Raw genomic sequence first — 21134 nt, 5'->3', positions numbered from 1 at the left:
TTACCTTCATCTCTATTATCATTCATAACTTTAACGTCCACTCCACCCGTCACCGCCACCATCACTCGGGTTCTTTCATATTTTCATCCTAGTTGTATTTCAAATTTGCGAAGGGCATAAATATGAAAATTGTAGATCAGGGAGTTATGAATCTAATCCACTTTGTTTTGTAATTTTATGATTATAGAAGAATATTTGGTGAATAGTTTCCCACAATTGCACAGATTGATTCCTATAATAAATTCAGATATTGAAGAAATCGTTCCGTAGCCTTTCTTTTGATACCGTAACCCATCAATTTCCAAGCTTACTAATATTAGGCACAAGGTGGAATTCGGAACTGTTTTGACCTAGATAAGCTTGAGAATCATATTGATGCCTTAACTACCAAATTGCCGAGCTTGAGAAAACTGATCTTGCAGGTGAGCTCCTCCCTCCCTTTACTTGCCTTATGGAAAGCATGTTGCCCTTCTTCGCTGCTGGAAAATAAATGCTAGACCAAGTCTAGAGATAATTGGATTTATTAGGGGATTGGAACTCACTCTCATTACTTTCATTTATCCACTTCGTTTAAGCATAGACATATTACTATTTACTCTTTATTGCTTAATTCTAGTGAATGGGTTAATGATTTTGAAGTAATTAAATAGGATTTCTTAAACTTTTACTCTGAAGCTAGTTTTGATGATGTTACTACAACTAATTAGAACTACTAGGGTTTAACTCCTAATCTCTCTGATTGCCATGATGAGTTGACTACACCTTTTTCTGATAAAGAAATTAAAAATATTTTTTTGGAGTATAACCCTTGGCAAATCTCTAGGCCTTTAAACCTTCTATTTTGAGTTTATAGAAAGCATTGGCATCACATTGGTAGGGATTCGTGTATGGCCCTCAGACAATTTTAGATCAGTGATATGAGAGCTAATATTCTGGAAAAGCAAATTCCTCCACCCTCGATTGGTTGGTCCTCACCCACTCACAATGAGTTAAACTCAATTGAGATGAGTCTATTAATTCGGCCATTGATAAGAATAGAGGAGGATGGCCTTTTAGAGATATTGATTCTCATATTTTGTTAACAAGTGAAGCTGCTGTCAACTGTGGCACAGCTCTATTTGCCAAAGCCTAGGCTTTAAGAGAGACGCTAAAGCAAGCCAAAAGATTATCTTCAATACCTTATCCATTCTAGTGATTGGAACCTAAAGAATATCTTCAACAACATACACCAACTTAAAGCTACTTTTAACGACTTCACTTTTAATGATGTATTTAGAAAACTTTACTGCCAAGTGATTAGCAAACCATATTAGATTATCCTTCTTATTTTTAGGATTGCTCGGATAGCGGAGATCACATCCATTCTGGCTTAATGCTGCTGGCATTTTGTAGAGCAATGTGTAATTATTTTAAGGTCTCTACCTTTTAATTAGCAAAAAATAAGAAAACTCCCTCGGGCCTTTTGATCAATAATGCATTTGTAATTAAAAAAAAAGAAATCCTCCCCCGGTCCCGACGAATTATGTCTACTGTCGCATAGTCTTTGGAGATTTTCATGGTGATGTACTTCTAATACGGATATAGTAAACTTTTCTGGACACGACTCGGAGTAACGCATCAGCAGAATCCGGAGCGACCAACGTGGCACCTCGCTCAGTTTGACCCCCTTCCCCCCCCCCCCCCCCCCCCCCCCCTCTCTCTCTCTCTCTCTCTCTCTCTCGGTTAGATAACGACCACCCTTCCGTGTGCTTCTGGAGATCTCGCGTCGGCTTCTCCATCTCTCGTGTCGTTCTCGGCCGCTCTCTCGAATCGACGACGAGATCTTTACCTTCGAGTTTGGAAGCATTAGCTCGACCGCGACAATTTTACCCGATTCGGGAGTAGATATGCAGTCAGATCCGTCGCCGGATCCGGAGCAGCAAGACGACCCCAACGCCGAGTTCATCGAGGTCGATCCCACCGGGCGCTACGGCCGGGTTAGTGCTCGAATTTTTCGCATTCCTTTCGTTTCAAATTCGACGCCAGTTTCCATCCTTCTAACTTTTGCATCCTATGGATCTCGCGATCGCAGTACGGGGAGGTACTGGGAAAGGGTGCTTTCAAGACGGTGTATCCTTTGTGAAATATTTATCTTAGACTACGAATTGTTATTAGATTTACCTATTTGGGATCCTTAACTTTGGGATTGAATAATTAGATACAAGGCATTCGATGAATTAGAAGGGATAGAGGTTGCTTGGAATCAGGTGAAGATGGCGGATGTGTTGCGGAATGTCGAAGACCTCGAGCGACTCAAATCCGAAGTCCACTTGCTCAAGACTCTCAAGCACAAGAACATAATCAAATTCTACAATTCTTGGGTCGATAACAAGAATGATAACATTAATTTTATTACCGAGGTTTTCACCTCCGGGACATTGCGACAGTTAGTCCACTCGCATTACCCAATCTCTTTAGTTTAATATCTTGTTAGCATTGTGTTCCCTTGGGTGAATTCTGTGTTTCTGTTGATTTAGGTATCGAAATAAGCATAAGCATGTGGATTTAAGAGCTGTCAAGAAATGGTCCCAGCAGATCTTGAGGGGCCTTGTATACCTTCACAGTCATGATCCGCCAGTTATTCACAGAGACTTGAAGTGCGACAACATTTTTGTGAACGGAAACCAGGGTGAGGTGAAGATTGGTGACCTCGGATTGGCGGCCATTCTTCGTCATGCTCAATCGGCACACAGTGTTATTGGTGATTATATCTTTTGCATTTTAGATTGTAGGTTTTCCTGATGGTTAAGGAATTTCTTATCTCATCTTCTGTTTATTGTAGGCACACCGGAGTTCATGGCTCCAGAACTTTATGAGGAAGAATATAATGAGCTAGTAGACATCTATGCATTTGGCATGTGCCTACTGGAGCTCGTTACATTTGAGTATCCGTATGTTGAATGTACTAATGCTGCACAGATATACAAGAAAGTGACATCGGTGAGGCTGCTAAACTTTATTCAGATGTTTTGGCTTTCTTCTTCTGTTCTGTTGCTTAAACAATATGCCGTTTCTCTGCTCATTTTTATTCAGTCTTATATATTCAATTTTGTTATTTGCTGGGATGATTTCTTTTTTTCTTATATACATATTAACCCATCTTCTATGTTTTGACTATTTCAAAGTCCTATTCTGATTGTTCTGTCTTTATACATGAAAGTATACTGATATTGATCATGTTGTAAACTTGGTTTATATAAAGGTTTATTAAAGTTTAAGAAAGTATCTTAAAATTGCTATCTTCTCAGAATCAGATTTCAATTAACACTAAAATTGGAGCAAACATGGACTTTATGATTTTATTATCCAGGTATTTCTATGACAGCACAAACAACTATGGATTACCCAAATTTGCAGTTGTTACTTCATTATCATAAGATTTCGCTCTGAATATTCTGGTCCAACTATCTTCTCATTCCACTTGATAAATCCTGTTGATATTGAAAATTATAATTAAAAAGAATTTGAAAATCTTCTCCTTTACATCATTAACCTTATACACATCATCTGATTTGTATTATAGGATATCATATACTGAAGATTCACATGCATTTTGTTAGAACATTTCTTTGAATCATTTGGATATGTTCTACATTTGGAACATAACTAGTGCGTCTACAACACAATATTGTCCATCCATAGTGTGTATAACCATACATGGAAAATGTCTGTGGCAGCTCTTATAATACTTTCCTTATGTTGATTACAAGGGGGAAGATGATCAAGTTAGCTTATGCGAGTAGATTGATGCTCTATTTCCTTACAATTAATTAGCTTGCATAAAAGAAGCTGGACTCCTATTTTTATGACCATGTAAAGAGAAACCAATGATTGATTTGTGTTAATATATACATGCACATGATTTATGTTTTTAAGTGGTTACGAGTATTTAAGCATTTTAAGGTACTTACTTGAGCTATCAGCAAAATAGGGTTTGATTTTCTTCAGAATATTCTTATATTTGTGTACTATGCACGCTGGAGGAATCCAAATCCATTTGAGGATTTATACCGTGGAATCTGAAACTTTCCCTTGTGTTGTTTAACATGTAATCACAATGGATACTTTCTGATGCGAACATTAGTGACATATTACACAAACACGTGTAGTTTCTCCTTAAGAAAATTTGTCTTAAGTCAATTATTTTATTATATATTTGCTATTTATGGTGTTTAGGATTATATTTACTTTTTTGAAATTGTTTAGGGTGTTATTTGCTTGTTGTCATTTGTAATGTCTATAGCTTTTTACTCAATCGGGATTAATAAAGAAATGAAATTTTTTGAGATTTATCTCCAATGTGCGTTTTGGGTATGAAACCCTATTTGAGAATGGAGGTGTAAAATCTCATTCCTTTATCGTTCCTAAAATCCTAACGATCATGTTGTTTCACATCATTTTGGTATCAAAGCAGTGATTTTTTTATGATTCAAATTTTCTTCAAACCACCTTTTTTTATCACCATCACCCATTAATTTACCTGTGCTACTCTCACCCAACCTTTATCACCAATTCTATCGGTTATAGACTCGTCTTCTAGGTTCTATGTAGTTCTACAATTGTTCTTTGTTCGACACTTTGATGTGGGCATCATCTTCAATTTGACTAAAATAAAATTGCTTCAGTCCAATTTTGATCTAATTGTTGATTTTTAATTCAAATAATCAATTGAATTAGTCAATTGATAGATATGGTAGCCTATATGCGGGGGATGTTCGTATTGAGTTATTACCTAAATTGGGTTAGTCAATTTAGGTAAGGCTTAATCAATTAGGATCCTATTAGGAAATGAATTCCTATTAGAATCTCAATTGATAGTTATGGTAAGCTTATATGTGGGGGATGTCCACATTGATTTATTATCTAAATTAGGTTAGTCAATTTAGGTAAGATGATCAATTAGAGTCCTATTAGGAAATAAGTTTCTATTAGAATCAGTTAGAATCAAAGTTGTTAACCTATTTAAGGGTTATTGCATGAGAAAGAAGGACAAGTTGGAATAAGAATTATTTGAAATCTCTCATTTTCTCTCCTGCGGTCTTCTTCTCTCTCTTTCTTTTTCTCCCTTTCTCCTACTCTGTCTTAAGATTCTTCTCTAATCTCTTCTACTTCCTCTCTAAACCTCTCTTCTTCTTCAATCTCTACTTTTTCGTTGGTTACTGCTGCTGTCCAGAAGATTCTAGTAGTGAAAGAGGATCTTTGGGTGCCCGGATGTAAAGAGGAGGACTTGGTTTCAAAGTAAAAGCACTACTATTCCATTTATTGGTAAATCTAAACTTTAAAGTCTTTCCTTATATCATATTTTAGGCCATTCTACTATCAATGTACCTATTTGAGAGTTAAGGAAGCTACTGCCTTATCTGAGTGGTTTTCTCTCTTTCCATCTAGTAGTGATCCTTTTAATCAATTAACTTCTTATCAGTTATTGTTTACTATATTTTATTTTAGTTACTTGTTTGGGTCGATTGTTCTCCAAAACATTGCATTCATACTATATTTGCATCACACTTGCATCATGAATATCGGATCATCATGAACCCCAATGCTTGTTGAGTACATGAGTTTCAACTTACATGGAGAGATTATTGTTGTGGAGGAACGGAAAGAATCAGTCATCATTGCGAAATCGCGAAGCAAGATATTTGACTAGATGTGGAGTGTTCGAGCATCATTCAATAATTCATCATCACCTAAATCAATCTTCTTCTCCCACATAGGTGAGCAAAAGAAAAAATAAAGAATTTCAAATTTTTGAATTTCAGTTTGAAATTTTCCCTAACCCACCCCTATCCCAAAGTTCGAAATCCCCCCCTCCAATATCAAAATTCCTTTCTTTTCTTCCTTACCAATATCTACCAAACTTTCGAATTTTAACTTTCCTCCTCCAAAACACTAAAATTCCCTCACTTTCTGTTGTAACCTATTAAACTCAAACCCACGACCTAAACCCAAACCAATTCAGCTCACTAACTCAAATCCAAGGTTCGAAAAATCTGGATAGGGATTGGTCTTCCGAAAAAATAATATGTATCGGCCGTATTGATCGCTTGCATTGGATCGGACTTTTTAATTACATAAAATTTTAAATATTATTTAAAAATGTAGGAAATTTTCTAAAAATTTAGAAAAACCAAAAATAAGAAAAGAAAAAAAAGAAAAACTACAAAAATTGAAAAGAAGAAGAGATTAGAAAGAGCGTGAGTGGAAGAAAATCGAAAAAAAAAATGCAGCAATGAAGAAGAAAAGAGAAGAAAAAAAAGGGAGAGTGGAAGAAATAAAAAAAATTGAGAGAAATAAAAAAAATAATTAAAAAATTATATACTAGAGTTTGTCGAAGTTCACCGGAGCTAGATCTCTCTGTTAGAGAAACAATCATTATATGTAAGAAGAGAAAAAAAGAAAGAAAGAGTAAAAGAAAGAAAAAAAGTAAGAGTAAAAAGAAAGAGTGAAAGAGAGAAAAAGTTTGGATCGGGATCGTGTTCGACCAATCCATATTAGGATTGGCCGATATAGCGAACCATGCTCAAATCTATCTAATTCTATTAGCACCCAACCCAATTCGAGCCATTAGCCTTAAACCTAACCCCATTCTCACTTATCAGTCTTAAGTCATCTTCAACCTCAACATATCACCAACATTGTCGCCGCCAGCAGTGCTTTTCACTAATGTCGTTACTGCTAGTGTTTCTCTGCACTGATGGCCAAATCACTAGCATTGCTCTCCACCACTGCCAACGCCATTTTCTTTGAACTTTACCAATTGCTTATAGCCGCCAACTCCTATCCACAGCTGTCGCGTCCTCATCGTCTTCTTCTCTCGTCCCCATAATCGATGCCCTTTTTGAAACTGAGGACAAGTCTTGGTATTAGGAAGATTTAGGTGTGAAACCTAGTTTGAAGGTGAAAGGTGTGAAATCTATCCCTATGCATGATGATACTTGGCTTGACTGAAATGACTTGAAATGGGCAGAGCCTGATAGGTTAGAGCATTATGAGGAAAGTCTCAATCCACTACTCAAAGTTTCTAAGAACAAGTCTCATCATTAGAAAAACTTGGGTGTGAAACCCTTGCTTGAGGGTGGAGGTATAAAATCTATCCCCGAATTTGATGATATTTGATTTGAACGAAGTGACTTAGAGTGTCAAAAAATTGTGAGACAAGAACAATATGAATGCTGTATAGGACACACTTGATAGAGTCAAGTTTTCTCTCACTCAAGGATAATGATGTGGACATCAATGATATATTACACGGGCATGTGTATTAATACAGTTTCTCCATTAGGAAATTAGTCTTAAGTCAATTATTTTTTATTATATATTTCTTATTTTATAGTGTTTAGGGTTATATTTGTTTTTTTATAATTGTTTAGAGTGTTATTTGTTTATTATCATTTTTAAGGTCTATATATAGGCCAACTTTTTATTCAATCAAGGTAAATGATGAAATAAAATTTTGTGAGTTTTGGGTGTGAAACCCTAGTTGAGAATGGATATATGAAATCCCATTCTTTTTCTCTTTCTAACCGTTATTGTTTTTAGAATTGTAACGATCCCATTGTTTCACACCCTTTCACTGCCACGTGATTAAGAAATGAGAAACTGAAACTTATTTATCTATCAAAAGTCAATATGACTAAAAGTGTAGATTTGATATTTGTTGTGCATAGTTCTGTCCACCAACACAAGTATCTCTGATGCACGAGTATAAAGACTAGATTTTCGAGTTGTCAACTAGTTTTTGATGTCCTAATTTTTTCTAGTCCGGTTAGAATTGAATAATTTGAGTCTTTTTCCTATTTTCAAGTCCAGTTGGTCTTCTGCATTTATGCTTGATTAAGTCTTTGATCAAGGTATTGTGGTTAAGTATATTGTTTGGTTATTATGATACCTATATTGGTCAGGTTCACAGACTGGATGAACTCTTGTGACAATGGTTATGATTTTATTTTTAGGAAATAAAGAAAAGAGGAGCTTTCTTCATCTTCTCCTATTGGGTGAGGCCAACCACTTTCTAATGTGATTCGGACTAGTTTGAATGATGTTTGGTAGTTACCTTTTCCATCACCTATCTCTTTTCTCACTTCTTTTCCCCTTATTTTCTCCTTTATTTCGTTCTTTCTTTTCTGAGTTTTCTCTTTCCTTAACTGCAGTCTAGGTTTCCCTGCAGAAAACTTAATTTGACCCCACTAAAACTTAATCCTAACACTTTTTGATGAAGGAGCATAAAAGGCCAATGACATATTACAGGTTACAAAGTCATAGTTATACTTTGGGTCCTTTTATCAAGTCAAGTCTAATTAGCATTAAGTTCATTTGGGTTATTTTTCTATTTTCGTCATTAATTTGGATATTTGTATGCATTTCCATAAATTTTATATTTGGGGCTAATTTGGGCTCAATTTGAGGCCTTTTGAGTCAATAAAACTTACTATTTGGTTAGGTCTTATTGGTATTGTATAGGTAAGGTCTCTTTTGAGCTAATCTAACTAGGAATGAGTATGTTTAGTGTTCTTTTATACACCCTTTAGCGAAAAACGGGATGGAGATACTTTTTAATAATTGCTATGATTTTGTTTCAAAGAAATAAAGAAAACAAACTTTCTTCTTCTTTTTCCTTCAAGTGAAGTGTTGATCACTGTAATGCCAAATCTTTGATATGATTTCAATGAGCTAGAGTGAGTCTGGTAGTAATCCTTTTGAACTAATTTATTGTTTTCTCATTATTTGTTCTCTACGTATCATTTTCTTTGCTTCTCTTTGCTATGCTCCCTTCGATTTTTTATTGCTCAGTCATTTTTTGGGGTTTTGGTACTGTAGCAGTTTCGCACCACCAATAACTATAGCAATTTACTAATACAATATCAATGATTCCGTATATTGGAGATTAGTTATTTTATTTCCTTTCTTTTGTTAGTTTATTTCTTGTCCTTAATTTCCCTTCTCAGTTTACTTTTTCCTAGTCAGAGTCTAGTTGATTGTTTTTCTGTTCTTAGAATTTACCTTTCCCAGTCGAACTTCAATTGGTTTACTTTTTTAGAGATCTATATTTTTTAATCTGTAAGGTCTTATGACCATAATCTCTTAGAGTTAATATAATTTGCCTTAGGCTTTGGAGGTCGATCCCTTGAAGTGATCATTCTTTTTCTATTATTCTCCAATTTTTCTATTGTGATTTCTATGATTAAGATTGGTGCCCTATCATTTAGTACTATAGCACCATGATTATGCAAGACGAATGCAGAAAATGATGAACAAATCAATCGTCACAAGCATGGTTTGCCGGATCGGTCGAACCCAATCCCGATCCAATCCCAATTTGAACTCTCTCTCTTTTTCTCTCTCCCTCCCTTTCACTCTTTCTCTCTTTCACTCTTTCTTCTCACTCTCTCTTATTATCTTTCTTTCTTTCTTTTTTTCTCTCCTTACCATATAACTATCATTTCTCTTACGAAGAGATCTAGCTCTGGCGAACTCTGGTATATAATTTTTTAATTTTTTCTTTATTTTTTTTAGTTTTTTTCATTTCTTCCACTCTCTCCCTTTTTCTTCTCTTTTCTTCTTCTTCTTCTTCTTCTTCTTCTTCTTCTTCTCACTGCACCATGATTTTTCTATCTTTTGTTTGATTTTATTCCACTCTACTCACTCTCTTTCTAATTTCTTCTTCTTTTTAATTTTTATTACACCATAGTTTTTCTTTTTTTATTTTCTTATTTTTGGCAAACTTTTTTCTAAATATTTAGAAGTTTTCCTGCACTTTTAAAAAATATTTAGAATTTTACGTAATAAAAAAATCCGATCTAATCTTGGCGACCGATACGACCAATACATATTGTTTTTTCGGAAGGCTAATTTTTATTTTGATCCCGATTTTTCGAACCTTGGTCACAAGAAGGTGCTGCTAAAGCATGGAGAGAGCATTGAAAAGGTTCAAGCTGATTTATCTATGATTAGAAAGAAAACTTGGTTTGCTTTTTGGTATGTTATTACCTTTGTTGAAGGACCAAAAGCATATGTCAAATCCGACTGGTTCTATAGTTGTAGATCTATCCGAAAGACTCATTGTTTCCCTGATGTCGTTGTGTTGTATCATGATCACGGCTTCTTGCGGATGAAGATAGCACATGGTGGAAATTGCTTCCAACAACTTAGCAAGCGAGGCTATCCAGTGGTATGACTGGTTTGAATCTATCCAACAATATTCCTACCCAAGAAGAGTTCGTAGATGGGTTGATAATTGATAATTCGGTTTGGGTCGAGTGGTTATGATAATGTTTATAAGGTGCTTGTGAAAATTCAGCAGATTTTGACCATGTTAGAATATCAAAGCTGGTTTGAGCATTTAGCAAATCATGCTCAAGATTTGTCCAAGCATTAGTTGGTGGAACATTTGTAGAAGGGCTAAATCTAAAAGTTGTTGTAAGGTCAAGATGTACCAACCTCGAATAATTATTGCGGCAATCTTATTTACATGTTTGCAAGAGAAGCAGATGACATATGAGAGTCGACAGATGTTAAAGAACTATTTCTCTAAACCTATGGGAATTTCTCCAAGAAAATTGCCATATTACAGGAATCAAAATTATATAGCATAGCTGAAACAACTAAGGAATGAATAGCAAAAAGTCTTTGTTGGTATTGTGATGAGAAGTAGAATAAGGGACACCATTTTAAGCAGAAGAGACTATTGATGGTCAAACTAGTTTGAGACTTTGAGGATGCCACTCGGGAACCCTATTGTTTGATCAAAGAAATATTTCCATAGTTTATTAATGACGGGATCGTTAGGATTCTAGGAATGATAATGATTAGAAAGAGAAAAAGAATTGAGTTTCACATCTGCTTTCTTAACTAGGGTTTTATACCTAAAACTTACATTAGAGATAAATTTCAAAATATTTTATATCTTTATTTATCCTAATTGAATAAAAAGCTGGCCAATATATAGACTTACAAATGACAATAAGTAAATAATACCTTAAACAATTACAAAAAAAGTGTATATAACCCTAAACACCATAAATAACAAATAGATAATAAAAATAATTTATTTAAGACTAATTTTTTAAAGGAGAAACTGCACTGATACGTATGTCTGTCTAATATGTCACTGCTGTCCGCATCATTTATTCTTTCTCAACATTGAGAATAAGGTTGTTATTAAGGATGGGAGAATGATACAATATCAATGGTTTTGTATAATAGAGATTATCTATTTATTTCCTTTCCTTTATTAGTTTATTTCCTTTCCTTGATTCCCTTTTATCATAGTTTACTTTTTCTAGTCAAAGTCTAGTTGTTTGCTTTACTTTTCTCAGAGTTCACTTTCCTAGTCGGAGTCCAATTGTTTACTTTCTAGCAAGGTTCCCAGTATCGGGATCCGGATTGGTATTGGCCGTCCAGAAAAACGATACGTATTGGTCGTATCGGCCGTTCGTATCGGATCGGACTATTTTTTAATTATATAAAATTTTAAATATTATTTAAAAATACAGAAAAATGCAGAAAAATTTAGAAAAAAATGACAAAAAATAAGAAAACAAAAATTACTTACATATGAAGTCTAAAAACTTAAAAAAATGTATTTACTTACTCAAAATTTAAAGCTTTGTTGAATACCGAGCTGGTTCTTGTAAATTTCTATAGTCTTCATTATCATAATCACCATAAGTTTGTAAATATTGATGTCTGGGACTTGATGCTTCAAAAAATGATTCCATCGTACTAGTCATATTGTATGGATCTTGTTATGTGACTTGCATTTGAGGAGGATAATAACCAGCATTTAGATCTTGTGCCTGAGAATACTGAGGATACTGAGGATAATAACTAGCATATGGATCTTGTGATGACTCCAAACAATAAATACTCGATGTACTATAATTATAGGAACCAAAATGCATCTTATGACGACGTCGCTGATATGTATATATATCCTCAGTTTCTCTCTCTTCACTCCTTATGCCTCCTTGATTTTCCTCAACAAATGTAGATGGAACGATCTCACCACCATATGTATCATCAGAACTATGACTAGTACTAGTAGGTATACTATCTCTCGCTGCTGAATGACTTGTACCAGCCTCTGCCCTCGTCGTGGTCTCTTTCAATATTTCATCTAACTATGGGTTATCTCTGTCATTTAATAACCTGTCATCTATTTTTCTGATCCATGGAGTCAAGGGGTCTTCTTCATCAAAAACATGATTTAAATCAATCGGTTGTTCATTTTCTGCCTTTCTTCTTAAATTTCTCTCCCTCAATCTTATATTATAATGACAAAAAACTAACTTCTCTAATCTTTCCATTATCAATCGGTTGCGTATTTTTGTGTGGATGAAGGAGAAAGTAGTCCAATTTTATTTCACACTGTGATGAAGACACAGTTTGACTTAAAATCTTCTTTGCTATTGGCGTCAAATTTGGTGCCTCTTCCCATCCATTAATAAACCACCATTCAGCTGGAGTGTTATGAGATATAGCTGCAGCAACTTTAGCAGTACTGAATTGCCCAGCTCTCAATCTATATCTCTCCATCTAAAATCAGAAATATATTATTAGCTTATTAATTATATTGAAAGTTAAAACTTGAAACAAATAATAATAAAATTATTTAATTGAATCATAACTCACTTCTTTATCGCATAGGATTTGTTTATGAATATCGGGCTCAAACTTGCTGATTACCTTTCTAACCCCCAACAAGACTTCACTATCATTATTACATTTTTAGAGAATTGAAATCTTGGATTAAGAAAATATCCTGTAGAAATTTAAAATTTGTAAGCATTCAAATTTTTAAATATTCATAAATAAAAGTAAATTAAAACTTAAAACTTAAAAGCATGCTTATCAACAGCGTGTATATCTCTAAGTAGTTGTTTATTCTATCTAGAATCAATCATCTTCCACCACTTCCTATAACTTTGGCCCACATTTTTTTTATTGATTCTTTAGTTATGTCCATTACCTCATATAAGAAACTCATCTCAGACTTATCATCACTGTCTACAAGTCTTAATACTTTGACGAGAGGCTCAAATACTGTGGTGGCAATTGTAATATTATCCCAAAATGTATTTCCAAGAGTCATATTTTTTAAAGTTTCACCTAAAGATTTATCTATAGGTTTCATATTCTTAATTTTCATAGACCACTCCTGTGATGTAAACATCCATATATTATCATCCTTGTAGCACATGATGCTCTCCAAGGTCAAAAAGTGAGTGGCAAATCTAGTGACGCATGGTCTGATGATCTCCCTATCACCAGTCATCTGTCTGAGTAAATTAAGAACCCAACCATAGTTATATATAAAATTTGTTAACCTCTGACCTTCACATATGACCATGTCAATTTCAGGCTCTTTTGCAATATCCTCTAACATCAGATCAATACAATGTACAGCACATAGCGTCCAATATAAATGAGGTCTTTTAATCATCAATAAATTTCTAGTAGCTTTATATTTGCCCCATTATCAGTAACCATTTGGACTACTCTTTTTTCACTGATTTCTTGTAATACCTCATCCATCAACTGACAAATATAATCGGCATTTTTGAAATGAGTAGTAGCATCCACAGACTTCAAAAATATTGTCCCCATACCAGAGTACACTAAGAAATTAATTATATTTCTTCTGTTTTATGTACTCCAGCCATCACACATTAGTGTACAACTAAATTCATCTCAATACCATTTAAATGTCTCAATATAAGTATAAAGTTCATCTATTTCTGAGTCAAGATATTTAGTAGCAATATCATTTAAACTAGGAGGGGGAACACCAGGCCCTACTGATTGTATAGCATCCACCATAGTGTGATAGTAAGGGCTATCAGCTACATTGAAAGGAATATGATTATAGAAAAAAAATTTAGAGATAGCTCTACCAATGTGTTATTTGCATTTTTAATTCCTTTAAGAGCTGTCTTGATGGAAGTTTGTTTACGACCCCTTTTTTTCTGAAGATATGTATCCAATGGTCCAATATTTTCAGACTCTACTGTAACACCAGAAGTCCTATGGGTAGAACTGTTGCCCTCATATTCTCTCTCTCCTCGTATATTAACTGATCTAGATCTCTGAAAGTTACCACCAGTGCTTCTTCTTATCTCTTCCTCTTCTCTATGCATATTTCTGCTCTCTTTTATTGCCCTCCTCATCTGTCTCTCCTCATCCTCCTCACTTTGCTCACTGCTATCATCATCAATGTGTATAGGATTATGCATCAATTTTTCACGAATCATTGACTCTCTTTGTTGTGCAGATTGTTTATCCTTCTTTTTGCCAATTAAATGAGCCAACATCTGCTTTCTAATTTTCAAAAACACTTGAGTGCAAGTTGCTACATTTCCTTGTCTTCCAACTAAATGTTCTTTCAAACGGCTGACACCACCACTCATTTCCTTTTCACACCAGTTGCATTTAACGCGTCTTTTATCTTGCCCAATAGTGCTGCAATGTTACCATCCAATGTCGGTATCATATGACTTCTCTTTTGAAGCCATTAATATTTTAGCTCTGCAACTAAAAAATATAAACAAAAATCAAAATAAAATATAAAATAATTTAAAATTTATGTGGCATAACTGCATAAGCAGTACTAGGTACTGCTGCAGTAGAGAAGCTGCTACTGCTTCTTTGCAGCACAGAAGCAGAGAAGTCTCTACTGCAGCAGTAGTAGTGCGCTGCTGGCCTGCTGCAGCAGCATTGCTGCTGCCGTGAGCACTGTGTTACTGTGAGCAGCAACTGCTGCAGGTTGTGTTGCTGCAGCAGTGCAGCAGCAGCAGCTGCACCTGCTGCTGCACAATGGAGAAAAAAAAACTTATCCAAGGTCGCCGGAGATCGAGGTCGTCGGAGAACGTCGCCGGAGGTCGAGGTCATCGAAGAGACGAAGATCTACTCACTACTCAGTCGCCGGTGAGAAAGAGAGTAAGAGATCCATAAGAAAGAGAGAAAGAAGGAAAAGAGAGAAAGAGAGGAAAAAGGAGAAAGAGAGAGAGAGAGAGAAGGGAGAGAGGTAGGTGGGGGGGTGTTATTGATGTTCCCCAGGTCGGATCCGACCTGTTCCCACCCGTTTCGATCAGGATCGGCCGAAACGGGTCGGGTTTCGGCCGTTAACCCCAGAAACTGGGCACCTTGCTTTCTAGAGATCCAGGTATTTGAGTCTACAAGGCTTTATAGCTCTAATCTATCATAGTTAATATAATTCGAGGTCAGTCCCCTTGAAGTGATCATCCTTTTTCTATCATTCTCTATTTTTCTGCTGTTATTTCTTTAATTAGGACTGTGGTCCTATTACATACTGTCAGGGTACTTAATTGCACAAAACTTTTTTCAATTAGATTTCTTATCTGATAGATTTCCCCTTGTGTTCATTTCTCTCTTTTCTTATCTATTTGTTGTTTTTACGACTGAAATTCACATCTTTTCTCCTCTTGGTTTAATATTAACAAATTGTAAAACTGCATCTCGAGCCAATTGTGTTAAATGTCTGTTAAATGGCATTTAAGAGAAGCATAATCTAGCAAAAAATTAGACATTTGTACAATTTTTAAGTACTAAATATAAAAGAGCCTTGCAGAAAGGACACTTAGGAGAGCATTAAAAGTGGTTTTTTTTTGTTTATGTTTGGGTGTTGGGGATGTGAGTTGTTAGAAACAACTTGTGTGAAGTTAATAAAGCGAGGAGATGAGTGAAATTGGTGCAGCAATAGAATTTATCAAAATTCCATATTAAATCTTTACTTGTTTGCATTGGTTATTTGTGAATTTAGTGTTTTATATTAATTGATGAGGGAGCAGTCTAGGATGCTTGTAGTAAGAAACAGAAGCATAAAGCCTAATTCTTTTTCTTTACTTTTTTTGGGGCAGTTGGGAATAAGGAAGTTGTGGGGATGGGTTTGGTGGTTGTGACCAGAAATAGATATGTAGAGTCCTGCAGTAGAGTTCACATTGGAGCACAGTAGAGAAGATTCATTACAATTGGAGTGGTTCTATTGTACAGCCACATGACCTACACTAGAGTTAGGTTGTAAAACAGTAGAGAAACTTGATAAGAGCTGTTGTGTTTTAATTGTAGATTTATCAATCTTGGGTTGACTCGGCAGTAGGTGTAAAAAGGATCGGATACAGATCATATAGTGGTAAAATCATATCTGTATCTATATTTTTTCTTGGGATATGGATCTGGATATGCAAGTACATTTTTCTAAATGTATACAAATTTGTAATATAATTACCAAAATCTATAGACAATCAGTAAGTATATGCAAATACTAGATTGGTGATTTCTATAAAAGTATTAAAAAGTCTTCATTTCACTATTATCATAATCATAATACTTTAAACCAAATGATATGCGGTTATTGATTTGGATATTATTCCTCAACCCCATATCCATATCTGCATAGATTATCCAGGTGCGAATATGAATTTGGATAAATGGATAGGAAAATTTCAACCCATATCCGGCAACATTCGGATATAGAATTGGATTGGGTAGGATTAAATCTGACCTACTTAGCAGCCCTAACTATGACAAGCTATTATATCTGTGTTCTACTGTTTTCTCATTTGTGAAAATTGTACTGGTCATTCAAGTCATCTTTTGGAAGAATTCCGTATAAATAAAATGACATGCCTACGGAGTGGTTTTCTTGTTCTTTATAAAGGCATGTGCTTCTTAAATTTGAAAATAGTTTGTCTTTTTGTTGGTGTGAGAACACAGCAATCTCATGCCAGAATGTCTAAGATCTTTATAACTTGTTTTTCGTGGCAGCTGTGTTTAAAGTTTCTAATGTGTTAGTATGCTATGCTTCCATATTCACATAATCTCTAAACTTTCAGAAAAATATGAGGTGAAAGGAGTCTAATTGGCAATTGGATTCTTAGACCTTGAGCAATCAATTTAGGTTTATCCTCTGCCAATGACTCTAGTTGAGTTCTGTTACTCTAGGGCCTCATAGTTACGTTGGCATGTCAAAAGAATCTTTCTCGAACTTTTCTGCAGTGCATGTCACCAGTGATGAGATTCTATTTATTGACTTTTATAAGCTTATAGTTTCAATTTATGTTATCATATTATTTGGTGTAGCTTGTTCTGGAACTGACTTAAGTTATCCACCTTTGAATTTTCTGTGTTACAAACATTTCTTCAAGCTTTATAATATTCCATTTGGCTATCGGTGTAAATAGGGTGTCAAACCTGCATCGTTAGCTAAGGTCAACAATCCCCAAGTAAAGCTATTCATAGAGAAATGCATTGCCAATGCTTCTGAGAGATTGTCTGCAATGGAACTATTGATGGATCCTTTTCTCCAGTTAGATGCTGAGAATGAACAACTAGGCCCCTCTTTGCATTCATATGTTGAGCATACAGGTAAATAATTGTATTTTTTGCATCAGTACTTGTGACATAGAGATGCCAAGTTCTGTGGTTCTTGCTTCTGCTCATAATCTTAGATTGCAATGTAGATATTGTTGGTCATTCCAATTCAAGCACCAGTTACACAAATGACAATGTAGAACCACCTATAGTTATTCGGGATTTCACATTGGAAGGTCAACGCAGGGACATAAACACAATATTCTTAAAGCTGCGAATTGCCGATTCTACAGGTTTACCATAATTCAAATTCAGAATATATGTTTATTAAAATGTCAACTTCATAACGATCTTCTAATACTTAATTGGGCTATTGGTGTTGAATTACAGGCCAAGTCAGAAACATACACTTCCCATTTGACACGCAAGAAGACACTTCAATAAGTGTTGCCACTGAGATGGTTTCTGAATTAGATCTTACAGATCAAGATGTCACAGCCATTGCAGCAGTGATAGATGCAGAAATACAGGCCCATATGCCAGAGTGGATTACAGAAGAACCTCTTGATGATCATGCTGATGAGATAACAGTCTCAAATAGTGAAGGCTCTGAAGCTGATGATGCACTTTCTGCTTTGCCAAATGAATCAGATGTTACCTCTAGTAGTGGTTTTGTCCTAGAACAGCTTCCTTCTGGAAGAAAGTATTGGTCAGACTCTCCGAAGGGAACCAGTGAAGACTCTCCTACTGCACATACCCAGTCAAATGAATCTTCTGAATTGAACTTACACGGTTACTTGAACAATGAGAACCAAAGAGAATACAACTCTGAAGTCAGGCTTTCAACTAATGAAAATAGAACACAACACTATGGGCCACATACTGATACCTTTGAAAGAGAATTTTCAACCACTTCTCTCGTTAGTTCTCTTTCATTAAAAAATGAGCCTGAAGACATGAAATCTGTTTACCAGAAAATAGTGCATTTGTTAGCTCAGCAGCAAAGCGAACTTACTGAGTTGAAAAGGAAACACAAAATGGCGATAGAAGAAAATTTGAAAGATTTACCACCTGAGCTTCGCAGTAAAACTTTAGATAGGTGCCGCTTGAAAGTCCATGAGAGTCGGGCAGAAGCTTGCAACTTTTCTCCATCATAGTTTGTAACCTACAATCTGGGGCATTATAATCTCAGTATGGCCAGCTTTCCTATGAATATATTCTGGAATAGTACAAAGGTTCTAAATCTGAAGGGGGTTCTCCTTTAGAAAAAGTGGCTCAGATTTGTTGGTATCTATTCTCATTGTTAGGGAAATTGGATACAGTGTTCTTCCTGAACGGATGTATTTGCACTGCTCTTGGAGCTCAGAGAAAGCCATTTTTTGAGGAATGTAAATGGATGGAGGATATGCTTCTCAGGGTGCATCATGGAAGCATTACTCGCGATCTCGTGGATCCATCTGCACTCTAACTATGCTGCTGACTGAATACTTGTCTATAAAACTAGATCAGTTGACGTTTGAGGAAAGAACGGAAAAGGGTTTAAGTTGCATTCATAGCTTATACAGCTCATAATGTGTAGTTATGCTGTATATACATCTATTATCTATCTCTGTAACAATATTGTTTGTATTTCATGATTCTTTCTTCTTTAGGCAACGGTTGTTGGTGACAAAAATATCAACATTCAGTGTGATTTCTCTCTTCTTTTTCTAATGCCTACAGCATTATAAATGTGGAATTGGATGATAGTTTTCGTCATTCCAGAGCCAGACTAGTTACATAAATTTATGCCATCCCCCACTTCTCCGAACTCGGGAAATTAGATTTTTCAACTTGAGTTTTTTTTTTTAACTGCAAGCAATATATCTCAATAGGTGAGCTACTATTTCAGCTTCAGTTAAAAAGTTTTATTTAATATAAATCCCTTTCTCTGTAAGCAAACTTGTGTACTGAAAGGGTGAATGTTACCAATGCTTTCCTATATGTCAATTTGGATTTTGGAGAGTAATCTCCTCTTTCTACTTCCCTCTTATGATTTGTGCCACCATTAACAAACTTTATTCAAATTTCAGATGATGTGGAAATCGACCCTGGGGACCTGCAAGAAAGCATTGCTGAGTGGAAGAACGCTCTACTGCTTATCCTTGGTTAGCTCCACCTTTATCGAGATTCTAGGAAAACTAGCCCTCCCCAAATATAAATTACGGCTAGATGCATTTTAAAATCGATGTCTCAATTATAATTTTTAATAAGTAGTTTTTAAACTTAAGTCGTTTATGAAAATTTCAAATCATTCAAAAAAAATTGTAAAGTCAGAAGAAAAAAAAATTATATAAAAATAGCTGAATCGCAAAGTAATTTTATATAAAAAAATTTCTCCATACTTAATTTAAAAATCGTCGACTGAAGCACCGATTTCCAAGGGTTTGGTAAAAAAAAAAAGAGCGGCTAGATTACCATCATAATGGGCTCAAATATAGAAGTTGTCGGTATTGGGAAACTTGCCTAGAAGTCTAGAACAGTCTTTCCAACCAAAATCAAAATTCTAAAACATAATATCTCTACTAACCCAATGTGCAGCATTTGAAATGTGTTGTTGCTCTTCAGTTTTGAAATATCTTACCATGTCTGTCTTTGGAATTTATTTATCTTTTAATGGGTATTGCCCAACTGGAGATCGGATGTTCTTTAACAGTAGCTCTAGGATAAAAAACACATGACTCTAGTTTTCTGGTCAAAGAGGCAACGATATATGCAATATGGAGGAATATCATCTTCCTAACCTTGGAGTACTTTCAAAAGTATAGAAAATGCTAGGCGCTTTAAGAGAGGGATTTAAAAAGGCCCAAAATTTGAATATCCAAAATATAAACATTGAGACAGATTCCAAAGTTCTTATAATTCTGCTGAAGTTGATATCTGCCGTTGGAAACTGAAGAGTAAAATAAAAGGTTGTAAAGTTGATGGAAAACTTCAACAACATTATTAGGCGGCCAACTGGATTGCCATTTTTTTAGAGTTTATAGACATTTCTTTGTGTGGGGAGAATTAGGATTTCTGCCTTCTCACCCATTTTATAATGGGATTGTCCAGGAACTATATATGTGAGGCGTAGCTATTATACCCCTATTGAGGTTCTGAGTCATCATCGTTTAAATAATTAATTAAGTCTTAATATACCAACAAAAAATATTTTTTTTAATACTTGGTTGTAAAAGAATATATTGGGTCATTGCAATAAAAATCATAAGTTTTAGCAATAGTAAGATTGGACTCTTAAAAACTTAGTACATTTATTTTTTTCACTAGATGCGCACTAATAGATTGCGCATAAGAACTTAATCTTACTATTACTAAAGTAAGAAAATTGCACTTTACTACCTTATGGGTTAGCCTAATTACATAAAACTCTCTTATTATTTTAGAGCACTTAACTCTCTGTGATCTGAACTAAACTGCAAATATTACTCTACTATTGACATGTATGCCATTGGTGAACACATCGGTTATCTAGTATCCTGTGAAAACGTATTTTACGTTTATGTCATGATTCACCACTTTTTCTCTGATGAAGTGATAATCTACCTACATGATTTGTCCTAGCACAGAAATGATTAGATGTTAATGCTACAATGTCAATATTATCACATCTATGGTAGAATGTAATTAGTATAATTCGTAACTCCTTGAAAAGAATTCTTAGCCACTACAACCTAAAAGTAGTTAAGCCCATGGATCTATACTCGGTCATTGTAGTAGATCTT

The 21134-nt window shown here is 35.0% G+C and overlaps 1 protein-coding gene across 2 annotated transcripts; it reads left to right on the top strand.

The window, feature by feature from the left end:
- The first annotated feature begins 1694 nt into the window (after nucleotides 1-1694).
- Nucleotides 1695-19175, top strand: LOC140772331 (probable serine/threonine-protein kinase WNK2). Of its 2 annotated transcripts, none has more exons than XM_073114354.1 (8): nucleotides 1695-1976; nucleotides 2072-2109; nucleotides 2198-2425; nucleotides 2517-2740; nucleotides 2822-2979; nucleotides 17241-17424; nucleotides 17520-17663; nucleotides 17761-19175. In XM_073114354.1, exons 1-8 carry the CDS (start codon nucleotides 1887-1889, stop codon nucleotides 18525-18527), a joined length of 1833 nt encoding a protein of 610 aa, XP_072970455.1. In that variant the 5' UTR covers nucleotides 1695-1886; the 3' UTR covers nucleotides 18528-19175. The 2 variants fall into 2 exon arrangements, with proteins under 2 accessions (XP_072970455.1, XP_072970454.1); XM_073114353.1 differs by having other exon boundaries at nucleotides 17508-17663.
- The last annotated feature ends 1959 nt before the right edge of the window (nucleotides 19176-21134 follow it).

Source organism: Typha angustifolia, chromosome 12 (genome assembly GCF_048772165.1).
Source record: "Typha angustifolia cultivar Huaian chromosome 12, ASM4877216v1, whole genome shotgun sequence".
Lineage (NCBI taxonomy): Eukaryota > Viridiplantae > Streptophyta > Magnoliopsida > Poales > Typhaceae > Typha > Typha angustifolia.
Note: the sequence above shows the minus strand (reverse complement) of the source record. Positions and strands in the feature narration are given on the sequence as shown.